At 40.5% G+C, this 27566-nt stretch overlaps 1 protein-coding gene across 1 annotated transcript in view; it reads right to left on the bottom strand.

Moving 5' to 3' along the window:
• Nucleotides 1–22546, bottom strand: part of LOC306847963 (ski oncogene-like) — a 64943-nt gene extending 42397 nt beyond the window's left edge. The window contains exon 1 of the mRNA XM_079382231.1: nucleotides 21193–22546. Within this exon, the coding sequence (XP_079238357.1) occupies nucleotides 21193–22104 (912 nt within the window). The 5' untranslated portion in view covers nucleotides 22105–22546. The remainder of the gene's footprint in view (nucleotides 1–21192) is intronic.
• Nucleotides 22547–27566: the final 5020 nt, after the last annotated feature.

Here is a 27566-nt window from a genome sequence, read left to right as displayed (position 1 = left end):
CTCAGCCCTGAGGTTCAGCTATTGTGGGCTAAAGATGCGCCTACATCTTGCTATACACTTTTAATGTGACTCCAAGTTAACATATATACATTTTTATACATTTACAGCAAAAGTTTAAATTCAAAGTATATAAATAATGTCTTCATCCACAAAAAAAAAAAAATTGCGTATTACAGCTGATCAGTTTTTCAGTTTTTGTATATTTGTCTGCCTTTTGTACGCTTCTTAAAATTATGAATTTTTTATAGGGTAAATTTGTACAAACAAATACATTTCTAATGCATATTATTTGGAAAAATATTATTAATGCATTATGTTATTAATAAAATTTTCTCTGACGTTTCAATATCACCCCTGAGATTTGCATGACATTTGCAGTGGTTTGCACTATAACAAATGCAGCAAGCAAGAGAAGAAGGCTTGGTAAAAGTAAGAATAAACAAAGCATTAACTTTATAAAGGCCTATAAAATGCAATGAAAACATGACAGAACTCTACAATACTTCAGTTAGATTATATGATAATTTCAATGCTAAATATTATTCTGTTGTCTTTTTGTTCCTACATCCATACCCAAAACTACACACTCAGCTTTACACTGCCATAATTCCTTTTGTATGGTTATACTACAGTGAGTTCAGATGATGGGATCTCTTTCTCTCAAATCAATGATTGTGGGTGTTCTGAATGGACAAGCACTCCATATTTTTTGTATCAAAAGTATTCGCTGTGAATTGTCTGAGGACGCCTCTCAATCTCTTTGCCAGATCTTTAGATGCATGTAACAGCTGGCTAATACTATTAGTTTAGGATATTACGGTGGGGGGGTGGGGTGAAATCATTACACGCTAGTCAGATAAGCCTGCGTAATGAAACACAAAAACATCCCTGAGGTCTGCGACGCAGGCCAGAGTGTTTAACCCATCGAATGCAGGCTGAGCTGCCAAAACTAAATCTTGATGAATACGCTAAGCTAAGGTGAGCCTCAGGGGGCTGTGGTTGAATGTTAAGACGGATGCTCATTCAATGCACGAGAAGTGAACGTTTCTATAGAAAAGGTATTTAAAGTGAATAGTGTGCACTTTGCGGTTGATAAGCCTTTCGTGCCAAGACGAGGTGCTGATTACCTGTTGTTGACGATAATCTGAAAAGCGGCTTTAGGGGGTTTAGAGATGCGGAGAACCGGCTGCTGCCATGACCTGGAGAAAGGTCTCTCTGACTGGAGGTGATATCGGTAGGCCACAACTGAGATGGATTAGATAGAATTGATTAAACCTATTGATTATCTAATCCTATTCTGATTGTAATTTTAACTCTCGTCCTCTGAAACAAACACCCCTTAGGTGATGATCATGGTGTTGTGGAGAGTCTGGCTACTTCTCGATTTACATACCATCCGTCCCAAATATTATGCAAATAAGGATTGGTGTTCCCAGAGCACACTAGGTTAAAATAACTAGCTTATACTAAAGGTGCCCAGATTGTGTGTTATTTAGACTGGGTTTTCAAAGTGTGAATGCATGCACTGGGGTGATATTACCCACAGCCCTCTTGTGCTGTGGAAGAGAGGTGGTTTGTGACCGTTAAATTTTTGTGAGGTTAAAAAATGGCAGGGAATGTGAAGCAGAAGCTGCCACAGCAGTTTTAAATAAATTTTGACTTCAGCTATGCTAACACATCAAATACAAATGGGTTGGTGATATTAAAACTAAATTTTGGAAATTTGCAAAAAATGTAGATAGAGGTACGTTTTTCCAGTGAGCCTAGGCTGAATTTAAAAGGTATACTTTCATGTTTAAATACAACAATTTTCTATCATTCCCAATCAAACACTGAAAAGAATAAAGTGGCTGCTTTAAAAATAGTGCTAGACTTCCTTAACTACCATTCCCACGACTCGAGCAGCCACACAGGCACAAACATCACCACAGAGGCCAAAGGTGCTTTGCTAACAGAGCGATAAGCTAAGACTAGCGGCAAGGGCCTCTTTCTGAAGCTGAAGAAAACAGTTTTGGCCCTATCTCAATGACCACAGAGGCCTCTCCTCTTCCCCCTCCCAGCCCTCCATCTCTCATGTCATCCTCTTCTCAGAAGAGATCTCTCGCCAGCTGATATGGCGAGGCGCGCAGAACGATGCAGGCTAATGTCACACTGCTGAAGGTACTTGGAAGCAGAGAAATGAGTCCTGCCTGTTCAAAACTGGCATGAGCAAAGGAACAAGGGCTATCTTCTGGAACAGAAAAAGAGACTAAAAGGCTAAAAGAGCCAGAGAGAGAAAGAAAAAAATGAGAGAGACAAAGAATAGAGGGATTAAAAGAAAGAGGGTTGAGTAATTGGGAGTGACAAGCCTGTGGTGGTGTGTCAACAACAAGGTTGAGTGAGTAATATATGGAAAGAAATGAGAGAGAGAAAAAGACAAAAGAAAGGGGGTTGAGCTTTACTTTTCAAACCTTCCATGTTCAGTAAAAAAGGGGGAAAAACATCTTCTGAGGTTGCCAAGAGAGAGCAGCCTTTTAGAGGTGACCGGTGATCAAAGCCACCAGTGCATCGCAGATCCATACTGCTGGGAATAACCTACCTCTCTCTTTCACTCCTCCTCGGATCCAGTGTAATCTCACCACATCTGGCCATAAATATCACAGATTATATCAGTCTTGAAAAGGTCCTGGATCTGCCCTCTACGGGGCCACCCTTCCCGGGCCAGTCACAGTGAGGAGTGAAGAGTAAATGCAGCCATGCGTAAAAGCATTACGCTAAACTAGGCACGGCTACTCTGCACGGCACTGCAGAGCCTGTCAGGCGCACTGTAATGCAGTCTGATCCATAGTAGAGCGAGAGAGAGTTCGCCACACTTAGCTGAACCAGGTCACACACTAGCAAGCACACAGATGCAGACTCAAAACTCCACCTACGCAAAAGACACACATATATTAATTGATGACACTTTCACTCTTAAACACTAACTAATCTAAAAAAAAATCTGAATATTCAAATTCTTCAAACCCTTGGAGAATACTTCAATTGTCCTAAAAATATGATGCCATAAATATGACAACAGAATAAAGAAGAAAAAAAAGAGAAATATTGAAAATATAGGTGAATTAATAATATAATATAATTTATAATATTAAATAAATATATAGGTGAATTAATAATATAATATAATTTATAATATTAAATAAATATAAAACAACCAATTAAAACAAATTAGGCTTTATTGTATTTAAACAAAATATAATTTAATATTTTTTATTTGGTTTTTGGTTAAAATATAATCAAGAAATCATTAATCAAAACAAAGGATCAAAAAGGAAATCAAGTATCAGTTACACGGCTGTTGAAATAAATAAATAAATAAAATAAGACTTCTAATTTATGACTGTTATTACTTAGCCAGCTAGCTCAGATCACCTGATAAAATGCTAATACCCTGCAGCATACTACACCCTGATCTTTGGTCTGGCTCCACTGCTTCACTTCTGTAATTAAAGAACTTGGACGCTATGAAATCTCACTCCAGCGTGATGGACAGTTGACCCACGCCATCAGGATTGGCTTTCACGGAACGACCGGCTAGCCGTCTTGAGTGTGAGAGACCGTTACACACATGTGGTTTACATGTCTGCATGGCTGCACGGTAGAACTGTAATGGTACCTTACAGGGTTACACATGCCTACGTAACCCCATGCTGTAATGGCAAAGTGTCATTTTTAGCAGTGGCTGGAGTAGTAAAAGGTCAAAGGGTCCAAATTTACACATAAATCTAACAGAAAAGAAGTGAATTAACATACAACACAACCTTATATAATTGCGGTGATCATTTAATCGGGAAAATGCTCATTTCCTGTCGAAAGGATGCAGCGTGAAAACAATGAGTTGGGCAACCCCTCTCAGTAATGCAATTATTCTCTACAAGAGCACACTAACAAAGCCCCATTTACCACTGCATGTCTGCAGCAGGGTTGGAGTGTGTGTGCGCGTGTGTTTCCAGCCCACCAGCCAGGAAGCAGTCAGTGGAACTCTTATTTAACACAGGACGTGCAGATTTGCTTAGCAACCACATTAACTCTCCTTTCACTGAGGTATTTGGAATTATACCTATTTAGTGACAGCCAGGCGTGCACAGGCAGGCAAACACACACACACACAGACATGCGTTTTCCTGATATTTGAACTCACAGAGGAAATACCACTCCTGAGACGCTCAGCAGGAAAAGGTCTGAGCGGTGCTGTGCACAAACCTGGTACTTTCCCTTCAGTAAATTCCATTCAGGACTGTATTTTTATTTACATATACACAGACAGCCAATCAAAGCTCAGATTGAACCCAATTTCGAAGGCGCTCGGCCATGAGCATGTTGCTCTGTAGCTCCCACAGCCAATCTATGGGGTCTTTGACTGCGATCGACTGATAGCTTGACTCTGATAGACTGTTTCTATCACGGGCCGAAGGAGATTAACGAGAGAGAGACAGGAAGTCGAGCCAGTTCCACTCAACAGAAGCTGAAGAGGCTGGCCGATATGTTATCGAAAACTAAATAAACATTTATCAGCGTGCATGCTCTGCTCGGCCCAATCACTTCCCTGTCTCCGCGTCTGGGGCCCCAACTCAGGTTTCAAAGTTCAGCCGCACAATTTACTTGCCAAACAAATCCTAAACTGGGTTGCTATTAAATGCGAGCGAACAGCTGTGATCGTCCTCGGTCAATGCGCCGTCAATCATGCACAATGAGCCGGTACGCGGTGGGGTTTGGTCGCTATCGTTTGTCGGTTTTCACACAATGATTTCACAAGAGCGATCACCTTTGGTTGAGAGGATCGTTTGTTTACACAAGCGTCAATGTGAAATTAAACACTTTTCATGCAGGCTTTTTCTTCGCCAGGCCTTTTGAAATGCGAATGGAGAAGCAAAACACAAGTGTGCGCCTTTGACTGAATGAGTTTGCTTTACAATCTGCTCTTTTGATTTCTTTTAGGTTGGCTAACAGTGTCGAAATGCTCCAACAACTGGCTCCTGAGCAAATTCAACAGTTCCTGCTTGGTGAGGGCTTTTGTGGATGGTAAATTGTTGCGCTTGTTGGTGCTGCTGATGTTGTTTGGCAGCCCTTGTCTTTGGGAGAGGACAGTACAAAGGAGCTTTGATTGGAGTGTGTGTTTGTTCGAGTTGTGCTGACATCTGTGTGTCTGTGTGTGTATGTGTGCTCCCATGAGTCTCAGAGTGGTGTTGGCCTCGCTGAACGCTCAGCAGGTTGACTAGAACATGCTGGCTCTTTCCCTCGAAGCCGCCAGCATTCTGTTCCAAATGAGTTCAGCTCGGGGAGAGCCTTTGCTCTGGGGCACAATCACAAGGCTTACTGTTACAGGCATAAAAGAGGGGCGAGGGGGATGGGACCTGTGAATGGGGACAGGAGAGCTCCATCCAGAATGAGAATTAGGGAATGAGAGTCAAAGAGGAAGTGAGTGATGATACTTTGTAACATTTAACATCACTGCACTTGTTCTGAGGTTTTGCATCAGAAGGTAGTTTAAGACTCTGACAAGCAAAATTTAAGAACTGACTCCCTTTCAATTCATGAGAGTGAATATGAATTGAACTGTCCACAGGAATTAAAATGTCAGGAAGGAATTGACTAAACTGTAATTCAAAGAAATTCAACACAGGCTAAATTAATTTCAAACTACCTACCCACTCATCCATCTACCCACCTACCTACCTATCCATCCACCTACCTACCTACTTACCTGCCCACCCATCCATCCATCTACCTACCTACTTATCCATCTACAAAACTACCTATCCACCTGTCTATCTATCCACCTAACTACCTATCTATCTACCTGCTTACCTACCCCTCTATATACCCACCTACCAATCTACTTACCAATCCATTCATCTGCACGCCTACTAACCTAACCTACTTACCTATCCATCTACCCACATACCAACCTACCCATCCATCCATCTACCATCTAGCTACCCATCTACCTACCCATCTATCTGCCTACCTACCTTTCTTTAAACTTTAGGCTTTTTAACCTTTTTTTCAAAGCTTTAAAACAATACTTTGCGTGGTACAACTCAGCAGTCAAAATGTTAGACCACTGGACACATCACAATGCTGTAAAAACCATTGGCTTGAGCCAGTGCCAAATTAGCCTGCAATGACAACATTCAAGATCCCTGTTTCAGGTCACTGTGTAGTTCATCTAGAGCAGGTCTGACAAACTGAATAGACCTTAGGTAAATGGAGAGCCCCAGGAAGTGGAAGAACTGGCTGTGGCCCAGCGAGAGCGACTACACCCAGGCAGAGGAGTGATCTAGGCCTCCTCAGGAGACAGTTTGAGCAGCAGAAAAGAGACGGGTCCAATTTCATCTGATAAGCAGGCAGAGCACAGGGGACGTAGTGAGTGTGTGTTCTTTTGTCATTGCTGCCAAAAACTACACACTCAAGAATAGAACCTGCTGGCTTAGATCCTCTTCTTTACTTTACTTCTCCCTGTCTTTAGACTCATGACTATCTAGCTATCTATCTATCTTAGTTAAAAAAATAGTTACAAGAATTTGGTTGAATTTAATGCACTTTAATTCTGCTTTCTTACATTGAAATTTGAATTGTAGTTCTGCAACCTCTTTCCTATCCCAATGCAATTACAGTTCAGGAAATAAATTGGAATTTTCATTCACAATTCATTTATGAATGGCACACGGCACGGTATGGAAAAAAAAGTGCAAGTTGTTGAAAGGCCCTTTTATAAGATGCAGAATGTGGCAGCTTTGTGGCTGTTCTTGAGAAAAAACACTGAGCTGTAGCCTAGTTATTGCGGGCAAGCGAGACAGAAGTCTGTGTCATTCGAGAGCTGTTGTGTCTTTAAGGAAGGACAGAGGCTGAGCTGTTTTGTCTCTGTGTCTGAGGGGAGGTAAGAATACACACTCACACACACACCCACAGTCAAAATGCCTTCAAATATGATGTCTAAGGAGACGGCATCAAATTCAGGAAGCCCAGTGTAACATCAGAATGTGCTTCCTGCAGCAATCAATAGATCTCAGGGCCATACTCCCCCACACATGCACAGACTTTAACAAGGGCGTGAGTGGATAAACAAATTGCCCTTGCACTTTAATCAGACTTCAAGGGAAACAACAAGCCTTTTGCAAAATTTATGTAATCGTTGCTTGAACGGCTTCGCTATTTCGCTCTAGTTTTGCTTTAAAAGCCACTCTGCAATCGACCGAACCACTTACGCTAAGCCCAAGCCAAATTGCAGTCAAACTGAAATATTACCAGCTCTAAAAGACACCTCATCTATATATCTTTGATAGCCATCATATTCATGGTCATTGATAAACAAAGTGTTTAAATATGCTTATGCATTGAATAGGAATACTTTTGAAGTGTTGGCCAGGTCCGTGTGAAATCGTTCAGGAGATCCATTGAGTCGTAGATCGATGAAGTTCCTTGCGGCCGAAGAGAGGCAGTGTGAAGTTGATGCTAATTGAGACAGAAGTGAATTGATAAGGCCTGGGCCGCATAATAAGCTCGCTTGAAGCCAACACAGGCTAATGTGTCCATTAGCGTCCGAGAAGAGATGGATGGAGCAATGGATGGCGATATGGAAAGGGGAACAAGCAAGACGGATGAGACCAGGAGACACCATTTACCGTTTCCAACAGTTCTGGACAGATTTGTATGGAATAAAAAATGTACCAAAAAAAGCATACGCTATGTGGGTAACTGTTTTCATTTTAGCTGATTTATTTGATTTCACAATGTCAGCTTCCAGTTACATATTCAGATTTTTTTTTAAAGAAATTCAAAAGAAAGTATCTTTCTTTTCCTGTCATTCCGATTCAACTATTTAATTCAAAACTCATGAACTGAAAGGGAACCAATTGTTCAATTCTGAATTTCGGTTAAAAGACAAGGGAAACCTACACAACACTAATATTTTCTTGAAACTAAAGCTCTTTGAGGCCATGTTACTACTTGGGGGGGGGGGGGGGGGGGGGGGCATGTTTGTCGGGTTCCTTCTATGCAAATAAGTCCAATTAATTCAGTGCGATTGCAGATTAATAGTATATAGTTTTGACCTCAGTACTTAGAAGCACTATGTTGTTTGCACAGAGCTGTAGAAAACAGCAGCAACCCTGACCTACAGATAGGACGAATTGTTAGAAGCCAAGGTAAAGAGATAATTAAACAGACTGATAGGCCTAATAGTGAGATAAAGGTCAAAGTGAAGAGAGAAAGAGAGAGAGGGAGAAAAAGAGAGGGGGACGATACATCAGACCAGTAGTACAAAAGTCTGCACAGTGCAAATGTAAATAGTAGTAACCTGTAATTAGATCCCTCTACTGGTGTGATATATGTCAGACGTTGTACTTCATCGAGACATCCTTATAGAGAGCAAACAATGAAGTATTGTCAGATATAGGATGCCCCTTTAAAACTGGGCTGGCTAGTTGCAGGGTACAATTATCTTCAATTTCCTCTTGGAAAGAAAAAAAAGAGCCAGCAGAGATTGTGTTCGGCTTGGATTCCATGTCTGTGTGTGCTCGTGTTTGCATGGGAGCGTGTGTGACAGTCCTTTTCAGGGCGAGATTACATGTGTGGGCAGGCGAGGAGTGGTTTCAGACAGTAAATCAATGGATTCCACTGTAGTGGTGGTGTAGAACGTCTACAGGTTAGCGCTGAGCGCAGGGGAGCCGTGTGGCTTTAACCTGAGCCTTTACCTCCCGTCATGGGCACACACACATACACGCAGCTCTGGTTTCACACATATTGTTTTATTTAGCATGTCCGCTGTCAGCTCATTTGGAGGAGTGGTACTGGGTTGGAATTGTATTAACTGCGAGGGATCTATGACCTACAATTGCTAACCTGAGGCACCACACTAGCCCGGATGCTAATGGTATTAAATGCCATTGTTTCCAACACTTAATTCACCTGGAGTAAGCCGAGAACACATTCGCATACACAAATGCACCCATAAACTTCATGGCCTTTCTGAACTTCTTCTGATTGGGTAAGAGGTGTGACCAAACTTGCATTCATCCAATCTCTTCTCAGGGATTTCTCTATTAAAGTCAACATAATTAAATTCATAACTGCTTTCATATCTGTAATGCGACTCAAGATATTTAATGATATTTTATCCATCTGGAACTTAATTGAAACTGACTTACAAAGTTGCGTCCAAAAACTGGTCCATTTAAGTATAACATTTGCTAAACTAAAGTCTAAAATAGCTAAAACATTAACATGAAAGTGTGTCAAATATAATTAGAAATAAGCAACAGACCTGTACTTTAAAGCTATCTTACCAATGAATTTATTTCACATTGCAGAAAAATGTAGGCCTAATTCCATCAGAACTCTGATTGGTCCTGTACCCTAACAGCATTACATTTACATTTATGCATTTAGCAGACAAGCGACTTACATTGCATTCAAGTTACAGTTTTTACATTTTATCAGCTCTTGCTTTCCCTGAGAATCGAACCCATGACCTTGGCGTTGCTAGCATGGCGCTCTACCATTTGAGCTACAGGAAAGCATCCATCTCATAAATCAATTCAATTAATTAAGAATTCAAAAATGAAAAGTAATTTGCTAACCACAATGTGAAATGATTTGAAAACCACAACATGATTCATGTAGGCCACCGACTAGCGAGCCATTGTTAGCGTTTGACAGCAGAGGCTCCGGCGACAGAAAGCACGGGGGAAGGGTGCTGTTGAACAGAGACAGACATTTTTTGTTACCTGTTCAGCAAAACCAAAATAGCCCGCGGGCTTTAAGGCTGGAACTGATACACCGTGTCCCTTAATCAAAGAATAAAATGACAAGCTTTCTGTGTCACACCTAGCGCTGCCTCTCCAGTACAGCCGCAGGGCTTTAACTGGAAGTCATCTTTACCAACAGCAAACCAGGAAGTGATGAAGTGATTTTATTGTGTCTAGTAAAACAGCAAATGCTCTATATTTCAAATAAAATAAAATCTGTACAGAGTAAGAAAAAAATAAGTGTTAGCATTAGCCTAAGTACTGAACTACACTAGATATTCTCTTGACAGTACACATACATCGACTTTTTTTGAGCAAAAACATTCATGTGCAGATGTTAATTGAATGTTTACACAACATTTATGATTAAAATATACATACAGCTGCTCTCGCAGACATCTTGTATGCCAACGTATATGTGTCTACTGGTTCTGTACGTTGCGTTTCTCTCTCTGTGCTATATGATATATCTCAACGCATCAAACAATTAGCTATTGTAGCCTTACGGTTTGTTCACACCAAGAACAATAACTATAAAAGATAACTAAATTAGTATTGACACCAAAACAATAACTGCGCTGCAGTTATATCATCTTCCACTGAATGTTTCTTTCCTCTGTGTCATTTGTTATAGTTGTGATTTGGACTTCCCTATTCTCATAGAATTAGAACGATTATTAAAACATCATAGTTATCGTTATAGTTATCATTCTTAATGTGAATGGTTCTTTAGGCTGGAGAAAATAGGAAAATGAAGCATGGCTTGTGAAGACCACAACCAAGACAATAGTCTCATGCCTAGGCTTTGTTTCTAGTCTTAGTCTTGTTCCTGAGCCTCAACTGATCCCTTTTACATATCTGAAGGACAAAAGGAGCCCAGTCGAACCTCAGGATGAGAGGTGGGACCTTTGCGTGCTCTCCATCACCCTAAACACAAAACCCCTCTCGTGACCACGAGCGTCCCTTGACATTCTGCACCCTCGCTTTATTTAACATTCACCACAACACACTCACACATGCACAAAACGAGACAAAAAGACTCTGATTTGCCTCTTGATGGAATGCAAACATGCAGGAGATGGCAGAGCCGTGCTGTGTTTCAGACCGCAGTGGTGTGATTGTTCATTTAGACGGGGTGTGAGCGCAGGCCTTTGTGTGGTTAGCCTGACTAACGTCCGCACACACAAGCACACACTCGCCCTCTGCCCCAGTTGTGTGGCCTGTAATCTTGTAATTCTTGGCCTGTGGCCTGTAAAAGGTCAACTTTGAAACAAGATTACAGTGTGTTCTGCGGTCAGGGTTTCACCTGAGTGATGTCATGGTGGAACCTACACGTCTGCCAACTTAGATGCTTCTCACCTTTTAGCAAACCAAAGCATAGCTGCCGATACGTTCTCACCAAAGAAAGCACTGTTTTGGGTCTAAAAAAAATTGCTACACCACAGTAAAGTTCTTCAAACAAGAATTAAAACGACCAAAGTGAAACAAAACGAGACGATGTAAAACTCCAAAACATTCCTGTGAAACAACTACAAAACAAGGCTACTGATGTCAGACCTCTTTGATATGTTTTTACCAAAGGAAAAAGTGGTTTTGGATCTGAAAAATTAGCAGCACCACAAAGTTTTCCAAACAAGAAAACTCTAAACCAACTGAAGTGAAACAAAATGAGGTGGTACAAAACTGTGAAACATTTCTTATTACAGCAAACAAAGCTACATTTGAAATGCTCAATGTTGTGCTACATTTTCACATTTTATTTATAAATATTGTGTGTTTTATTTATTCATCACTTCTGATTCATGATTACATAAAGACGCTTGAATATAGGCCTAGCCTTTCAAAATTGTGCCATGTTTTTGTGGGCAGGTTGTGTAGGCTAGTAAATTACGTCATTGCTCTGCTCTCAAGACAGTGGAAACACTGGCTCCAGCACCATCACCATTTAGAAGAAAAAGGTTTGTGTGAATGTGTGGAAGTTCTGATTCAATGACGAAGCATTTGGTGGGTGTCAGGCAGATGGAGTTATGAGTAAATGTATTTACCTCTTTACGCACATTGACGCTGAATTGTACGATTAATATCATCCATACCCTGCTGCCGGTCTGGAACAGACATCAGAACAGCAGTCACGATAGCAAACCCATCATCAGTCTCTTCCTCTCTCTCCTCTGTAAATGTAGCCAAGAGCCCAGACAGCAGCGTTTCATGCTACCCTGCGATTCCATTCTCAGCAAACATAACTAGAGGATTTGAGTTGCATTTTTTTCTAGCCGTGTACTGTAATAGTATGTCTGTCTACTCATTTCAATGTCAAATTACACATTATGAAGTAGGTTCCTTCTGTACTGGGCACGCTTCAAAGAATGCCAGTTATACAAGTCTGACTAACCAAACCAAATTATGGTGCATCTCAAACCAGTGCCACTAGGCCCAGACGAGCGCTTCATTTATAACGGGGTGAGGAAGGATGTCGTATGTCTATTTCTTTCTTTCGGAGGCTGAGTCTACAAGGCTTTACATGCCTGTAAAACGTATTTATGAACTTGCATGGTACAAGTGCATATGCTAAATACAAGATGATCAACTTAAAGAATGAATATAACATTCAAAAGAAAAAGATCTAATTTTAAACAACAAATACTATGATGTTGTATACTTTACAGAAATCCTTGTACTTTACAATTTACATGAGTCGTTTACTGTCCCTTTTAATCAATTCAATGCACCCTTCTTGAATAAAAATATTAATTTCTGACAATTACTGACCCCCAACTTTTGAATGATGGTGTACATCATATTTTCTGCAAGCAGGTTAATGACAGTTTTGAAGGGAATAATGTAATGCACAAATAATTTAAAATATAAAATGAGTTTTCAGTTTCTTTATACAAAATATTTTATGCTATATATATATATATATTTTTTTTTTTTTTTTTTTTTCACTTGGATATGCTCAAGTAACTTGGGAGGTTTATTTAGGTTCTTCATTCACATCTACTGTGTTATGAACTTTCCCTCTAGCAGATTTATGGATAGATGCTAAAATATCTTATTTTTTCATAGTCATTCAGTTTGAGGAAGTGTCACTATCTCTCAATGTGCACGTGTATGTCACGCTGCCTCTGTCAGACAGCCATCTGTCCGATGGGAGCTGTATGGAGGGATCCGATTGGTCAGCGCGTCTGAATAGAGAGGGCTTTGATGGGAAGGGTCATGTGTCGGACTGCTCTTAGACATACAAACACAAACTGCCAGCTAAAGGTTGACTCACTCCGTCACACAAAGACAATAGGGCTCTGCTGACATAGCAGAAAATCCCCATGCACACACCGAAAACACCTGTTTTGCTCAGCAATCTTCAATTAGTGGCAGTCAAAAGAACTGTGCTGCAAATTTCAGACTTAAATTTCATACAGGATGCATTATGTGTAGAAGAGAAATAGCCAATCAGAACCAAGTATTACAGAGAGGAGTGTAATATAACTATACAGCTGGAATTCCCACACTAATTGTACTTTAAAAGACGAGATAAAACTGTTCACTTCTGTAACTTGAGCTACAGAACTCAGAGAAGCAGAATTCTTAGTGATGAATAACATAGGATGGGATTTGAATGCATCAATCTGCATACGACTGGATCATGAAAAAAAGACCATGATATTATTGGTTAATATAATTTCTCCCCATCCCCACAGCCTTGGCTACATCAGCAGAAAACAAAAATCATTTCAGAGCAATACATTCAAGATATTAAAGAAAATAAAAGGCAAATTTGAAGCCGTGTCGAAAAATACAGAAAATAAATCAAAAAACTCACCATCATTATGTTAAAGTGATAAAAGAGGCTGAAATGGAAGGTGATTCAGTTCAGAGATTAATTTTTCAAAGCTAATCTCATCCAGGAAAATGTGTTTTGTTCTATTCCTGCTTAACTGTCATTAATAATACATTTCTACAGCTCCGTGAATGAATGAATGCAAAAAAGCAGCTATGAATGAGGATTTATTTATTTAAAACAGAGCACATGACGCAGAAATAAACTGAGAGACAGAACATTGGATCCAGTTCCTTTTCTTTCCTAGTTGTTTAGTTAATTAATTCATTGACTTGGACTTGTTATTCTGGTGTGACTAGGACACAGGAGCAGCTCATAACAGTCTGCCTGAGATTAAATGTTCACAATGTCTTTCAATAAATCAAATATTTACCTCACACCTTACGTATCAGCACATCCAGTCTCGCTTTGACAATCACAGTAACCGAGGAAACCCCCAAAACACATCTATTTTCCCACCCCTCCTCCCTCTTAATGCCAGACACAGAAAAAGCTCCCTCCTCCATCCCACACTCATCTGTCTGCCAGCCCCCCATCGCATCCACCTCCCCCAGCCGCCCCTATCAGGCAGGTATATGAATGCTTTCCCAAAGGCCATCCAATACAAACACACGCGCACACACAGAGAGACCAGGCTGACTGATGTGTGGGGGCTGGGTGGAAGGAGTGTGAAAAGAGAGGATGCCCCGTGATGAACCTCTCTCTTTTATCTGTGTTTATCTCCATCTGACATTAATGAGATTTTAGCTACTGCATCCTGGAGGAAGGGTGGACAGCCTAGGAGGCTAAGCGACGTGTGTGTGAGAGGGTGTGATATAATGTCACAACACAGCTTAAGCTATGACGAGGGGAAATTATGTAAGAGGGGACAATTATTCAATATGTACAGTCTTGTTTTCGATTGCTTTATAACTGAAATCCGAATGTTTCTTCGTTCACTAAGAAGCTCTGTAACTGTGTAGGCAGTAAGGGCTTCAGGTTAGCTCTCGAGTTACAATGCTTTGAGTTCCAAAATCTAGTGACCTGGCTACTAGGCAGCATACTAACTACATTGGTACTTCACAACTGACTAATTTGGAATGTTATAAACAATATGCACATAGCACACACAAATATTATACTGATCATTTCGATATTAAAAATTATTTATATTATTATTATTATTATTATTATGCTCCCTAAAAGGACAGCTGGGTTTTGGAACAGAGTGAAAGAGTACAGAACATATTTAATTTGATGCAAATTAAAATTAGGCTCTTTGGAAATGAAGTACAGTCTTTTCACTGAGTTGAACTATTGCATGGAGGTCAATTTTTCAAATGACAAAACATTGAAACTTGGCCTAGGCTTATATATTTCCAGAGGGAAAAAAGGGTTGTAAAATGCGATAGCATATTGTACTTCCATCCCTCACAGCCTCGCTTTGAATCGTTTGCATCAAATTAAATAGGGCACCTAGTGTGAATGAAGTCTATTACTTAAAAATATGCATGAGAGATCAAATATACTTAGGTCATTGATGGAAAAAACAGTGAAAGCCATACTTCCCGCTGAGGTTGCTAAAGATCATTGAACAGCAAAGCTGAATAAGTGCCATTTTGATTTGAAAATTCAGCTCGAGAGGTGAAAAAACTGATCAAATTAGCAAGGATGTGGCAAATAAGCAAGCGTGAATCTTCACACATGAACTGAAATGTTAATGTAAAAAACCTAATGAATTGACTTGCAATTAGGGTTTGAATTGTTCCAGGGAGATGTTCGTGTCTTATCTCTAAAACAAAGCCACATATTTTCTCTCTTTGCCCAGTTAATCACAGTTATGATCCATCAGTTCAGGCTTGTCAGGGACGGACTATTTGAAAAATCTTAATTAGCACCTAAAGGAGTCTCGTTAGAACTCTCAGCTGCTGATGACTCCTGAAAAAACCCTGTCGAATTTAATAACCACCCAGGACTACACATGAGGGATTTTTTTTATTCAGGATCAGTGGGAAGAATAAGCTTTGTTATGAAAGCAACAGATTACCATGTTTTTTTCGCCTAGTTTCATACTGAGTAAAACTGTTCGGGTTTCTCGTCTGGCACTCTTGCGCAACAATAAAAATGACCCTTGCGGATATCCAAACAAAAGCCTGTTCATATCAGTAACCGACTGAACAACACAGGGTCCGTTTCTCTGCCTTGCAGGTCTTTGACCTCACGAGTCCAAGTTCTGGAACATACTTATGAAGGCTTTGACCCGTGAGGTCTCAGAACAGCCGTTCGACTCTGTTCTCAGACGGATCCTCTGGTTTATATCGTCGGCAGCTGCAGGACTATCCGTGCCCATGGAGCCCCTCGCATTCTGAAGGGGAGGCAGAGAAATGCGCAAATGCAGCTTTTCGTGCTGCGGCCATTGATATGCATACCAGGGGCCAGCTGCTGCTGAGCCGAGTTGAGATGAGCTGTCCACTGTGAGTAAGTGTGTGTGTGTGTGTGTGTGTGTGGCTTAAGAGCGATATGCCTGGCGAATGAGACGGGACATACCTAATATCCCCTAAGGGAACTGGCTTCCTCTCCCAAAGCTCTTGCACCCTCTCAGTTCTCCATCAGATATCCCAGAATTCTCCGAGGCGCTTGGAGGGGGGGGGTTGTTGTGGTTGGAAATATGCCACGCTCTCTCCAAAATAAAAATCACAAGTCGGCCGAACCGAACGCGGAGGACGGAAGAAAGAAAATGAACACGCAAGGTGTTCATCAAAAGCGTTTTCAAGGGCGTGATTTAGACTAAATTACGTAGCTTTGTTTCCCAAGAGCGAACAATTAAGTGAGAAAACGGCTTCAAAGGCTGAGTGCGGTTAAATTCTGCTTTAATGACTGCATGATTAGAGAAGTTTACTACCCACTTCCAGCACCTGAGGGGAATTAAAGATCGAGAGAAAGGGAAAAAAAAAAAAAAACACTTGATTGTGCAGAGACGAGATGTCAGCAGGGGAAGAGTTCCGATACCGAGCAGGTGTGCTTGTGTGTGCGTGTTTAAATGTGCCGGCAGACGCGCAGCGAATCCGAAAGAGAGAGTGAGAGGGCAAGCTGTCATGCCCATTCATACTCTCATTTGCATAATCAGTCTCTCGCTGCACTTTGGGAGTGGCGGTCCTGGAATGCGGCTGTCGCAACTCTCCCTTCCCGTCACTGAGCTGCGGTTTTCCTGCACTGGCGGCAAGAACACGCCGTCTGCCAAAACTCTCTAAATAACCCCTGATAAAACGCCTCCACATTTAACAGGAAACTTAGAGGGGGAAATCAAATGCATGACTAAGTGGAAAATGCTCATGATATGGGCTTTCTCGTGCTTACTGCTGAAAAAGAAAAAAGAAAATGCCAACTATTTTGTCAAGAAAATCTGTCAGTGTGAATACGCTGTGAAAAAGAATCATAATAGGGCTATAAATTGAAAATAGCTGCATTTAGTACTAATAAGAAACAATATAAATTAACATCTAGCACATATTTACATTGACCAAAAATTGAAAAATAGAGGAGACGTAATGCAAAAATGCATCCTGTGTGAAGTCTATCTCAGACGGATAGACAAAGTTGATTGTAAAATAGGTTTTTGTGGTCTGTATGTCAACGATAGGCTTGTGTTCAATATAACGGACATATATTAACATATAAAAGTGATCTTCGTTTGGGTGTTTTCTCATCAAATATTGATTATTCGTAATTCATTTGAATTATTCATCAATGCATCATGTAACAATTCATTTTTAATCAACTGAAAGCTCAAATGCTGAGTCTATTTAAAGGCATTTACTCACTTGTTTAAAAAGTCTTAAGATATTTCGTCCTTAATCCAAACAATCATTCAGCGCCACTCCTGACAATTAGGTCCAGACATTTTTATCAGTATATACTGTAAGTAATCATGATAGCTCATGAAGCCAACTCAACACCTAAGCTTACACTTTGAACCTGTATACTACAGATCAGCAAACTCAAGCCTTGTTTAACAAGCAGTCAAACTCTTTTGAACCCTCTGAACGAGATCTCAGAGCAGTATCTCTCCCCCCCCCCCCATATATTAAAAGACCCGAGACAGCTTGACAGAGCATAATAGCTAGGTACATTTTTCGCTTAATTATGAGTGTGTCTGAGTGAACATCCTGTCTTTCTGCATCTTCCGGCTTCTCACTGAAAGCAACAGACAGACACGCACTCACAAACACTTACACACATATGTATATGTCGAGGGAGGTTGAGTAACTACACAGTCTGTGACCTTCCCTCAGCAAGCAGCAGAGAAAGAGGAAGTTCCTTCACCCCACCCAGAGACAGAGAAAGTGAGAGAGAGACTGCCAGACTACATTTCACAGATGAGGAACAGTAAGATCTGTAAATAACTCAGCAAAAAACAAAACAGCTCTGTCACAATCACACAGAACATGCATCCCAGACAGCAACACACAATATATAAACACAAAATAACCTGTTATGACTACATCACTTGCATGTGGAATCCTTAGGCCAGATACATGCTTGTTATGAAAGGTTGCATATCTATATTTCTTAAAATAAATTAACACTTTTATTGAGTAAGAATGCATTAAACTGACCCAAAGTGACAGTAAAGCAAACAAAAATCTATTTTAAATGCTGCTTTTTTAGACTTTTAATTATCAAAGAATCGTGAAAAAAAGTATCACATTTTCCACAAAAAATTTTAAGCAGCACAACCTTTTTCAACATTGATAAGGATTAGAAATGTTTCTAAAGCACCTAATCAGCATATTAGATTGATTTCTGAAGGATCATGTGACACTGAAGATTGGAGTAGTGGCTGCTAAAAATTCGGCTTTGCCATCACAGGAATTAATTGCATTTTACAATATATTAGAAAACAGTTTTTACTTGAGGATAGGAGACATTTCAAAACCATTCAAAGTTCTTACCGACCCCCTTGACACAAAATGAAATCAAACTAGCATATCTACAAGTATTTGCATAGAGCTGGATCAATTTCAGGCCTCAGTCTTATTCTACATACATCTTAGTGGCAAATCAAATAGTGTGGAAGCCATTATGAATATCATCAATATCAAATCGCCGACTCTTCCTGGCAAAGGAGTGACCAGGCGGGCGGGCGAATGTAAAAATACACCGAATCTCCCTCTCTCTAGATGGATATACAGATAAATTCCACTTCCGTTTCCAGACGGTTTGAGAGTGTTCCCTCTTGTGTGTGGTGAGAGGCAGGAAAGCTCTTGAGAGGAATAAAAGCCTGCTGTGGGGGGGTCTGATAATGTGATAATGCAGAGAGCTCCGGGACATTTTGGTCTCACTTGAGACCGAGGGAAACAGCTCGATGTTAACGAGGCAACGTCATTCACCGTGAGGGCCCATTCAATCGGCAAAGCACTTATAACACACATCGTCGGTGCAAAAAGAGACAGTAAACGGAAAATGTGTGTAAACACGCTAGAGCGCAGGCCTAGGTTTACATTCTCTCCCTCCACTCATACAGAGAAAGTAACTGGGTGAGAGCTGGTGGGTGGGGAAGGTGGTGGAGGGCTGATCACAGAGAGATGGGAGGGAGGAGATGTTAGTGAATGCACCTCTTTGTTGGTTCATATTCCGTTTCCACCACAATACTCCAATCACTGCATCATCAGCTCCATTCAAGGAAAACAGTTCATGCAAATGACCAGGCCTGCCATTCATTGAGTGTTTGTGTGTGTGTGTGTGTGTATTGGAGGCGGGCACACTACTAAAAAACTTTTCCTCTAATCCTCTACCTCACAAACAGGACCCTGTCTGCTGCAAGAGTCACGCATTGGAGCCCCAAGGGTAAGAAGAGCCACCACACATGCAAGTAACCCGAGACTGGAGACAACCCGAAGCAGATAAACATAAAACAATCAGCCTGAGACTGCTTTATCGGATTATTCCTTCTAAAAATACCCCGAAATGAACTTTATGATGCATATTTAAGCAGCTAACTTGGTTGGAGTGCAGCTCAGAGAGCATGATGTTTTCCCTCAGCAGTCCCATGATTAAACCCTCAATGGGCTGATCATTAAAAACACATCCACTGTCAAGTACCTGCGATAGCTAAATGACCAAATTTTGGAATTACCATAACATGACGCCGTTGCCGTGGGACATGTGGAAGTCATGCTGGGCTCGAGAGAGACAGATGGAGGAAGGAGATGATAAAAAACAAGCACTAGACAGAGCGAGAGAGAGAAAGAGAGAGAGAGACAGAGCTGAAAACTAAGAACCCTGGCCTTTAATGGCTCTTAATGATTGTTTATTTACACACTCAGCACTGTATCTACAGTAAAGGGCAATGGCACAGAGGTCATGACCCCGAGGGTTAGTTACTGGTCAATTAAATACAGCATATGGAAAGTGCCTAGAGAAATGCTATCTGTGATTTTTTGCATTGGTCTGCTCAAGTTAAATATTTCATGCCATTAAATTTAGGTCACTGTGACGGCTACTCTATCTCAACGTCCGCCCGCAGAATCCACATCTCACCCCTCTCCCGGATATCAGGTTGTAACATTTGGACTGGGAAACCAATATCATGATAGTCTCTGGAGTCTGAAGACTGGGTCACCAAAGAACTGACACTCTTGGCCCCCTTCCAAGCGCTCATCTAAGGAGGGAAGCTGACACTACTTGGAATATGCCAATGCAAAACCTAAGACATACAAATTTCACCTTGGTGGTGTGGCTTAGCGCTTTAAACCTCTAGTCTGCCAACTTTAAGATTGTTGTTTTAATACTACCAGAGGTGATTCATGGACATCGCCACAGTGCCCCAGAGCACTTAACCTCAGGTTGTGCCAAGGGAACTGTCCCTATAAGAAGTGCACTGTACGTCTGCCAAATAACTACTTACTGTTGAGTCTGAAGCTTGTGTCACCAAAGAACTGACACCCTTGGCCTTTCTCCAAGCATTCATCTGAAGACGACTATGGCAAACCATTTTAACAATATCTATTTTTATACTTCTGATACTTATTTTTGAACAAGTTAGTAATCCAAAAGTGAGTAGAATATTTTCAATTTCTCTAATTCCTTACATCACTAGTTTCGATTGCTTTTTTACTTGCAAGATGCAATGACTAGTCAGAATGTCTAGTAAATGAGTATGATCCAATTAATTCTATGAAAACTGTCACAGATACTAGTAGCTGAACTATTTCTACTAAGCCAAAATTAATATTGATACATAGTTAGTAAAACTGAAATAGGTGCCAATAGAAATGGGAAAAGGAATAGTTGGCATCTGAAGCAAAAATGCTTGCCACTGCGAGAAGTAGGCTAGTTTCCAATGAAATACCTGATAATAGGCACTATTACAGAATATGAATCGAATGAAAAGTTTTTAATAAAATTGGAAAAGATGGTAGTCGTTATTGGCTTACTACTAGGTCAGCAACTAGTAACACAGACACTAGTTAGTTTAAAGAGATAAAATGGCTTGTCATGGACATCTGACACTTGCAGTAGCTACACTAGAAGAAAACTTATTTCACCCTGAATGATTGCAGCGCAAAATGCAACAAACTGGCTCACCCGTGATGCTTTCCGCTTATATTTATTGGCGAAGTCATATTTCTCCTTAATGTCATCCAGGAGCTGCTCCAGACGCGCTTTCTCCTCTTTCCCCGTGTAATCCGGGCTCAGGAGGACATACGCCCTCCAGTTGGCCGAGTCAAAGCCCCAATGGCAAGTCCTGTTCTCCAGCGATTTGTGACTGTGCACCACGAATTTCTGGGTTGGGTACATGAGCCTGCAGTCCATGCACTGGATGCAGGGCGCGTTGGGACTCGTGTAGAGCTCCGGGACCAGCAGACCCTTACACTTCCCGAAGCACTCGTGATAGATCTTGAAGCTCTTCTCGGTGAGCTCCAGCTCGATGGAGCTGTACGGCTCCTTCTTGGAGTGCGGCGGGTATGTCCCCCCGTAGATGAGCGCGTTACACAGGCGCTCCGCGTCCGTCTTGGTGATGAGTCCGCAGGACGGCGCGGAGAACGGCAGGATGCCCATCACCTTCAGGATCTCCAGCTGGTCGGCTGTGCAGCGCGAGCAGTAGATGTGCAAGTCGTCGCACACCGAGTTGATCTGCTGGAGCGAGAAATCCCGAAGCACCGTGTTAAGGATCTGCGGCAGGCACAGGCGCTTCTCGCCGCCCACCACGAAGCACGAGATCGTCTCGCCCTCCAGGACCGTCTCGCACCTCTCGGTGGAGCGGTCAGATGGGATGAAGAGCGGCCCGGGCATCACCGGAGGAGGCTGCATGGGGGGAAGGTGCAGCACGGGCTCCGGGACGTCTTTGCCGTCCTTCTTGAAGAGCAGGTCGTGTTGCCATCTGGCCGAGAACGCGGCCGGTCCGCCGAGAGAGCTCATGGAGCTCAGGTGAAACTGTTTGAGAGTTTGTTGCAGTCCCGGGTGAGGCTGGAAACTCTGTCGCGCTATTGTTTCCATGTTTCGCGCACCGCGTTGACGTTGAAACCGAGCGTCTGGCGAGAAATACGACTCAAAGGTCCTGGTTCCGTGTCTCGAAATCCAAATCTGTGAAAACAAGCACAAGAAGGCCGATAGGGCTTCATCAAATCCCCGCTCAGACGAAGGTTTCCACCGGCGCGTCTTCTTCCCCTGCAGCGGGCTCTCTTCTGTCCATATCCACAGACAGACGCGTACAGAAAACTCAAGTGTAACACAAGCAAAAGCGCGCAAGTTGCAGCAAAACTATCCCACGGGGGAGCCGAACTTGTTCCACGTCAAATAAGTCGAATACACAATCCGCCAACTTTAAATCCGTATTTTCCCTGCGAGTAGAGATCGCTGCAGCCTGACACGGCGCGTCTCCTCCGCTGCTCTGCCCCTGCAATTCAGTATGACTGAGTCAGTGAGCACAGCCTCTCTCGCTCTCCCTCTCTCTCGCTCAGTGTTTGTGTGTGTCTGGCTCAGTCATTGAATCCCAGCCAAGAATGTGACTGACTCCGCAGGCTGTGGCTCTTCCAAGAACCAGTCTTCACTCCCCCACTGCTGTAGAGAGACAGTCACTGTACTTATAATATTACTATTTATATTTGTAAACACCTGATCTTTTTATTATTGGTGTTTTATTTGTAAACTTGACTTTATTCATGGTAATTTATCACATTATTCTGTTATTGAATTAATCCATTAGATTTATGTAATTATACTTTGATTTATTAGATTACATTTTTTTTTTTCATTTATGGATACAGCTTTACTGGCATGATTGTCATCATTTTCAATACTGTCAAAGCCTACACAGACAACACAAAAAATAAATAGGCCAGGTAAATAAACAAATATATGAAATGGCAGTAATAAAAAAAAAAGTCACACCGTTTAATCTGCTGTTCTTGTATAATATTAAATTACTTTAATTTGCAATATTGTGAGTTTGCTTTTATTAACATTTTTAATAATAATAATGCAGATGTAAAGGTTTTGCCCAAAGTATATTAAATTGAAAATTAAGATCCATCATTATGGTAATCATCATTTTTGTTTCCATCAATTTAACATAAACCATTTTGCTATTTCAATTCTACCATTTCTGGGGTTTCAGCTCATTTTTCTTTGTCAATAATTCAATTTAAACACACATCACAGGTTGTCACGATGGCACCACTTTTATTTTACTTCAAAAAGCCTGCAATTAAGCCTCAAACAGTTTGTAAAACTGTATATTTATAATACATTTTAAATGAAAGTCTGAGGGGGAGGAAATAAGAGCATTCTGCAAGCAGGGCAGTATGTTGAATCAGTGGGTTGATGGGTGGAGTCTGAAACAGACACTCTAATTTAGACTGGCTGCGGTCTGAGTTTGTAAGCTTTGGTTTTCCTGAGACTTCTAGACTGAAATGAGTACAGCAGACTGAACTGGGAAAGTACTGGGAATGCATGACTAATAAACACACGTTGTTTTACAATATTTGTATGACATGACAAACCAACTGTAATGTTTTGCCAATAATATCAAACAACTGGGTCAAGCACATCAAGCAATAATAACATCACTCATTACATCATTATTCTCCTCATAATTAAGTTTTCATAGTATATTAATGTTAATTATCTAAGACAATATTCAGTGCCACTATTACCACATTTTGGGTTTATGTCATGCAGACATGCAGCACTATTAATCCCCTAATTTATGTGAATAATACCGTGACCTATATATTCACCTCTTATTTTTAAATCAGTATATGTATGGATGTTATGTCTGTTTGTGAGTGGTAATGGGACATATTTCATTCACATTTCCTGTCACACTACATATGCCAATGATTTATTAATAATTCTCTTTAGATTGAATCCAAGGCAAGCATGAGGTCAATGTAATCTGTTGCAGTAGCCCCCTCTAGCTCCAAGGGGATGTTACTGCAGGTAGAATGGCCTTGATGCATTGCATCGAATCAACCATTTGTAGAAAAGGTGCAAAATTAGGGAGAGAGAGAGAAAATACATTTCACTCTCTCAAATATGATATAAAAACGCACAGGTCTTCAGTTTAAAATTCATTTCACATGTCCCGCTATGAAAACAAGATTCAATAAAACATTTTATCTGCCTTCACTTTGAGCCAAATGTGTTACCAGTCTTAATTTCTATACAATGAAAACAGATTGGTATAGAAACAATTTTCACTCAGAAATTGTTATTAAAATTCACAATTAATTACAAAAACAGCACTGAAATAGTATTTCTTGTAAAACATACTCCAGGAATATTTTTTTTATTTTAAGGCTGCAATAGGTGATTGTCTTCAGAAACATTTTTTTGTTATGCTGGTTGAAAGTCTGTTCACATCCCAACAGCAATCATTAAGTTAATGTGGTCTAAATGAATTTATATATTCTGTGGAAGGCGTAGGACCAAGAAATGTTGGTCCAATCAAAACGCTCGTTCCGAGTGTGTTGATTGGACATGCGTTCATGCGTGGCTTTGGACGGCAATTTGCATGGAGGATGGGACATTCCCTTTCAGTGCTATCAGGCTAAAGTTAGCATTTTCTAACATCTCCTACTGCACATTTAGGTTAAATGTTTTATTTACAACTTCAAAAGATCTTTTTTTTATTTTTTACATTGTAGCTTTAGTTTTTCCACAAAAGTCTATAAGCGATCTGATCTTACATCTTCATGATAATGTGATGAGAGAAGGGAATTTCTTTTTAACAGTGCTTAAGATTCCTTCTCTCAAAAGTTTTGGATTTGCGTCATGGATTTTGGAAAAGCCCTGCAAGCTTGACCAAAATATGATCATTAAATCTCTGCTGTCTCTCAGATTTTTGCACATATATGGAAATATATTCAAATGGGTGGTGTGAACACGAACTACTGACCGAAACTCTTTTTGGATGAGTTTTGTGTGTGTGTGTGTGTGCGCGGCCTGTTTCAAAATGCTAAATATTACTCATCCATCATAATGGAGGCACAATCAAAAAATTAATAACATCGTAAACATCTTTTCATCGCATTCAGGCTGCTTGCTTTACTTTTCATTATTTCTGTCCTTGAATTAAATTCCTTTCTATTGGCTACCAACACTAGTTAGAGTCAGAGCAGCACATACAAGCTTTATTTAGACAGCCGTATATAGCAGAAGAGTAGGAAAAAAAACCTATTTATGAAGCTGAGATAGAAATCCATTTCGTGACTATAACAACAGGTTTGTATAAACCAGACCCCTAAAATGCAAATGCATTGGGATTGGTTGTCTTTTGTGTAGGCGTCATGACATGTCTGCAGTAATTACATTGCAGAAGAGTCAATTACCCATTTAAATTTATGCAGCGACAATTTAAGACGCATTACGAATGTTTGCTTTCATGCACTGGTAACAGTGTGGGAATCAGTGAATCAGACATGCTAATTTATTTATTTTATTTAAAATAAAAATCCAACACATTTGTTTACTCCGAAAGAGATGGACAAAAATGGAACAAAAAGGTGTGAATAATAATTGATTTGGTAGGTTGCAAATAAAAGGTTATGAACTGCACTGAGATTTGGTGTGTGGTTGTTGTTGACAGGCAGTTTTCTCTGCCCAAGCTACGCCACCACCCTCTTAACAAACAGGATCAAAATATATCTGCTAGGCTCAGATAAGAAGAAACCAAAGATAAGTGCTGCATTACTGCCATTTATTCAGCTTTTAAGAAGCAGAATTATATGCAGAGATACATGCTGATGTTTTGTAAAAACACAGATTAGTGGTGGGCATAAGTCTCTCTTTCTCAGCACTGCCAGTGCAACCTGTGCCAGCTGTCAAACCCATCAGAGCCGTGACCTTTTTGAGAAAGGGCAGACCTGCGGCTTAATCATTCTGGTGAGAGGCTGTGCCCACATCTCTCCCCGGAGCCGGAGTCGGAGACGCAACTCCTCCTGTTGCATACTGGCAGCTTGGCAGGGCAGAGGTTTGGTAACAGATACTGGCTGAGAAGATCTCTGTCAGACTCATTTTGTAAACTGTGTCTTAGGTGATGTCTGTCATTTTTGTAGAAGTTAGATAATACTTCCTTCTAACCCAGCTTAATATGCAACTTCAGGTAAACAAATTATGTGGCTTTGTGGTGCTGTGCTGTCAAAACATTGCTCAGATTGCTAACGCCACCAATGCAGAGGTTGGTGGTGTATAAAATTACGTAATGTCACCATATATGATGACGTAAAAAGAACCAATGAATCTGCTATTTGAGGTGATTCATTGAAACAAATCATTCAAAACAGCCAATTCGCCGCAATGATGCAGACTTCTCGTTGCTATTTTGAGCCGTCTGCCACAGCAACAAGGCACAAATAATGGCTGAGCTATCGATTTAGCGAACCAATAGACTTTAGTCAGGTTAGATGCGATATTGCACATAACGTGGATGAAAATTAGGCTGTGGGGGCTAGACTTACAGTCTTTACAATGACATGCACTGTATAAAGGTCATAGATCATGAAATTTTCACAGCTTACAATTTCCAAAATTGTTATGGAGTTTTGTCTATTAAAGCAACAATTGGTTGATGCAGAAAATATACACTTCCCTTTTAAATTTCACCCAAAAATGAAAATTCTGTTATAGTACACTCTACAAAAGCACCACAATTCTGTTCATTTAAACTTGGAAGTGCTGCAGGGACGACAGTTTTATAGGCCAAAATCTGGAAATGAGTTGGCATTTTAGCATTTCCAATTCCACCATCCTAAAGTCATTGGGTTTTTTGAAAAGATATAAATAAATCAGTAATTCCTCTTTGTGTCTTTAATAGCTTTTACTCTTCTTGAAAAAGATGGTTGCTAACAAATGGATAAATTAAAATCAAAATTCAGCATGCCAAACAAATTCATCTACTCACTCGCCTGCTTTCACCACCTCATTGTGTTTATAATCACACTCTAGAAAACTATTCTAAATTTTCTGACTTTCAGGGATTTTTTTAATAAAGACTGACAGTGTTGTTGAAAGCTTAATGGTGGTGATGTTTCTGAAGATTATCATAATGAACAAAATGTGTATGAATTAAATCTTTATTGGTCACAGAGCTTATTTTCTGCATAAGCCAAAGGAAAAATTCTATTGGGTTTTTGTCAGGGAACTTCCAGGTTGATCTACAAAAAACAACCACTGCAGCTCTATTCAGATCAATATAATAATTTCACAGTATTGATAAACGGTGAGAAAATAGCCACAGAGCAATACAAATTCATGTATGACGCAAATGGGCATAATTCTCACGAATGAAAATTAATACAATTACTTTGCATAGCATAAAATCACATAAAAAAAGGCCATAGCCTATACATCACCCTACAAACATCACATAAATATTTACAGATTTGTCATATCATAACTAAAAGATATTGAAAAAGAGACCTCTGAAATTTCCTAAATTAGATTTTCAGGGTAATTTG

This window comes from Barbus barbus (assembly GCF_936440315.1).
Source record: "Barbus barbus genome assembly, chromosome: 28".
Classification (NCBI taxonomy): Eukaryota; Metazoa; Chordata; class Actinopteri; order Cypriniformes; family Cyprinidae; genus Barbus; species Barbus barbus.
This window is presented reverse-complemented; position numbering and strand designations above follow the sequence as displayed.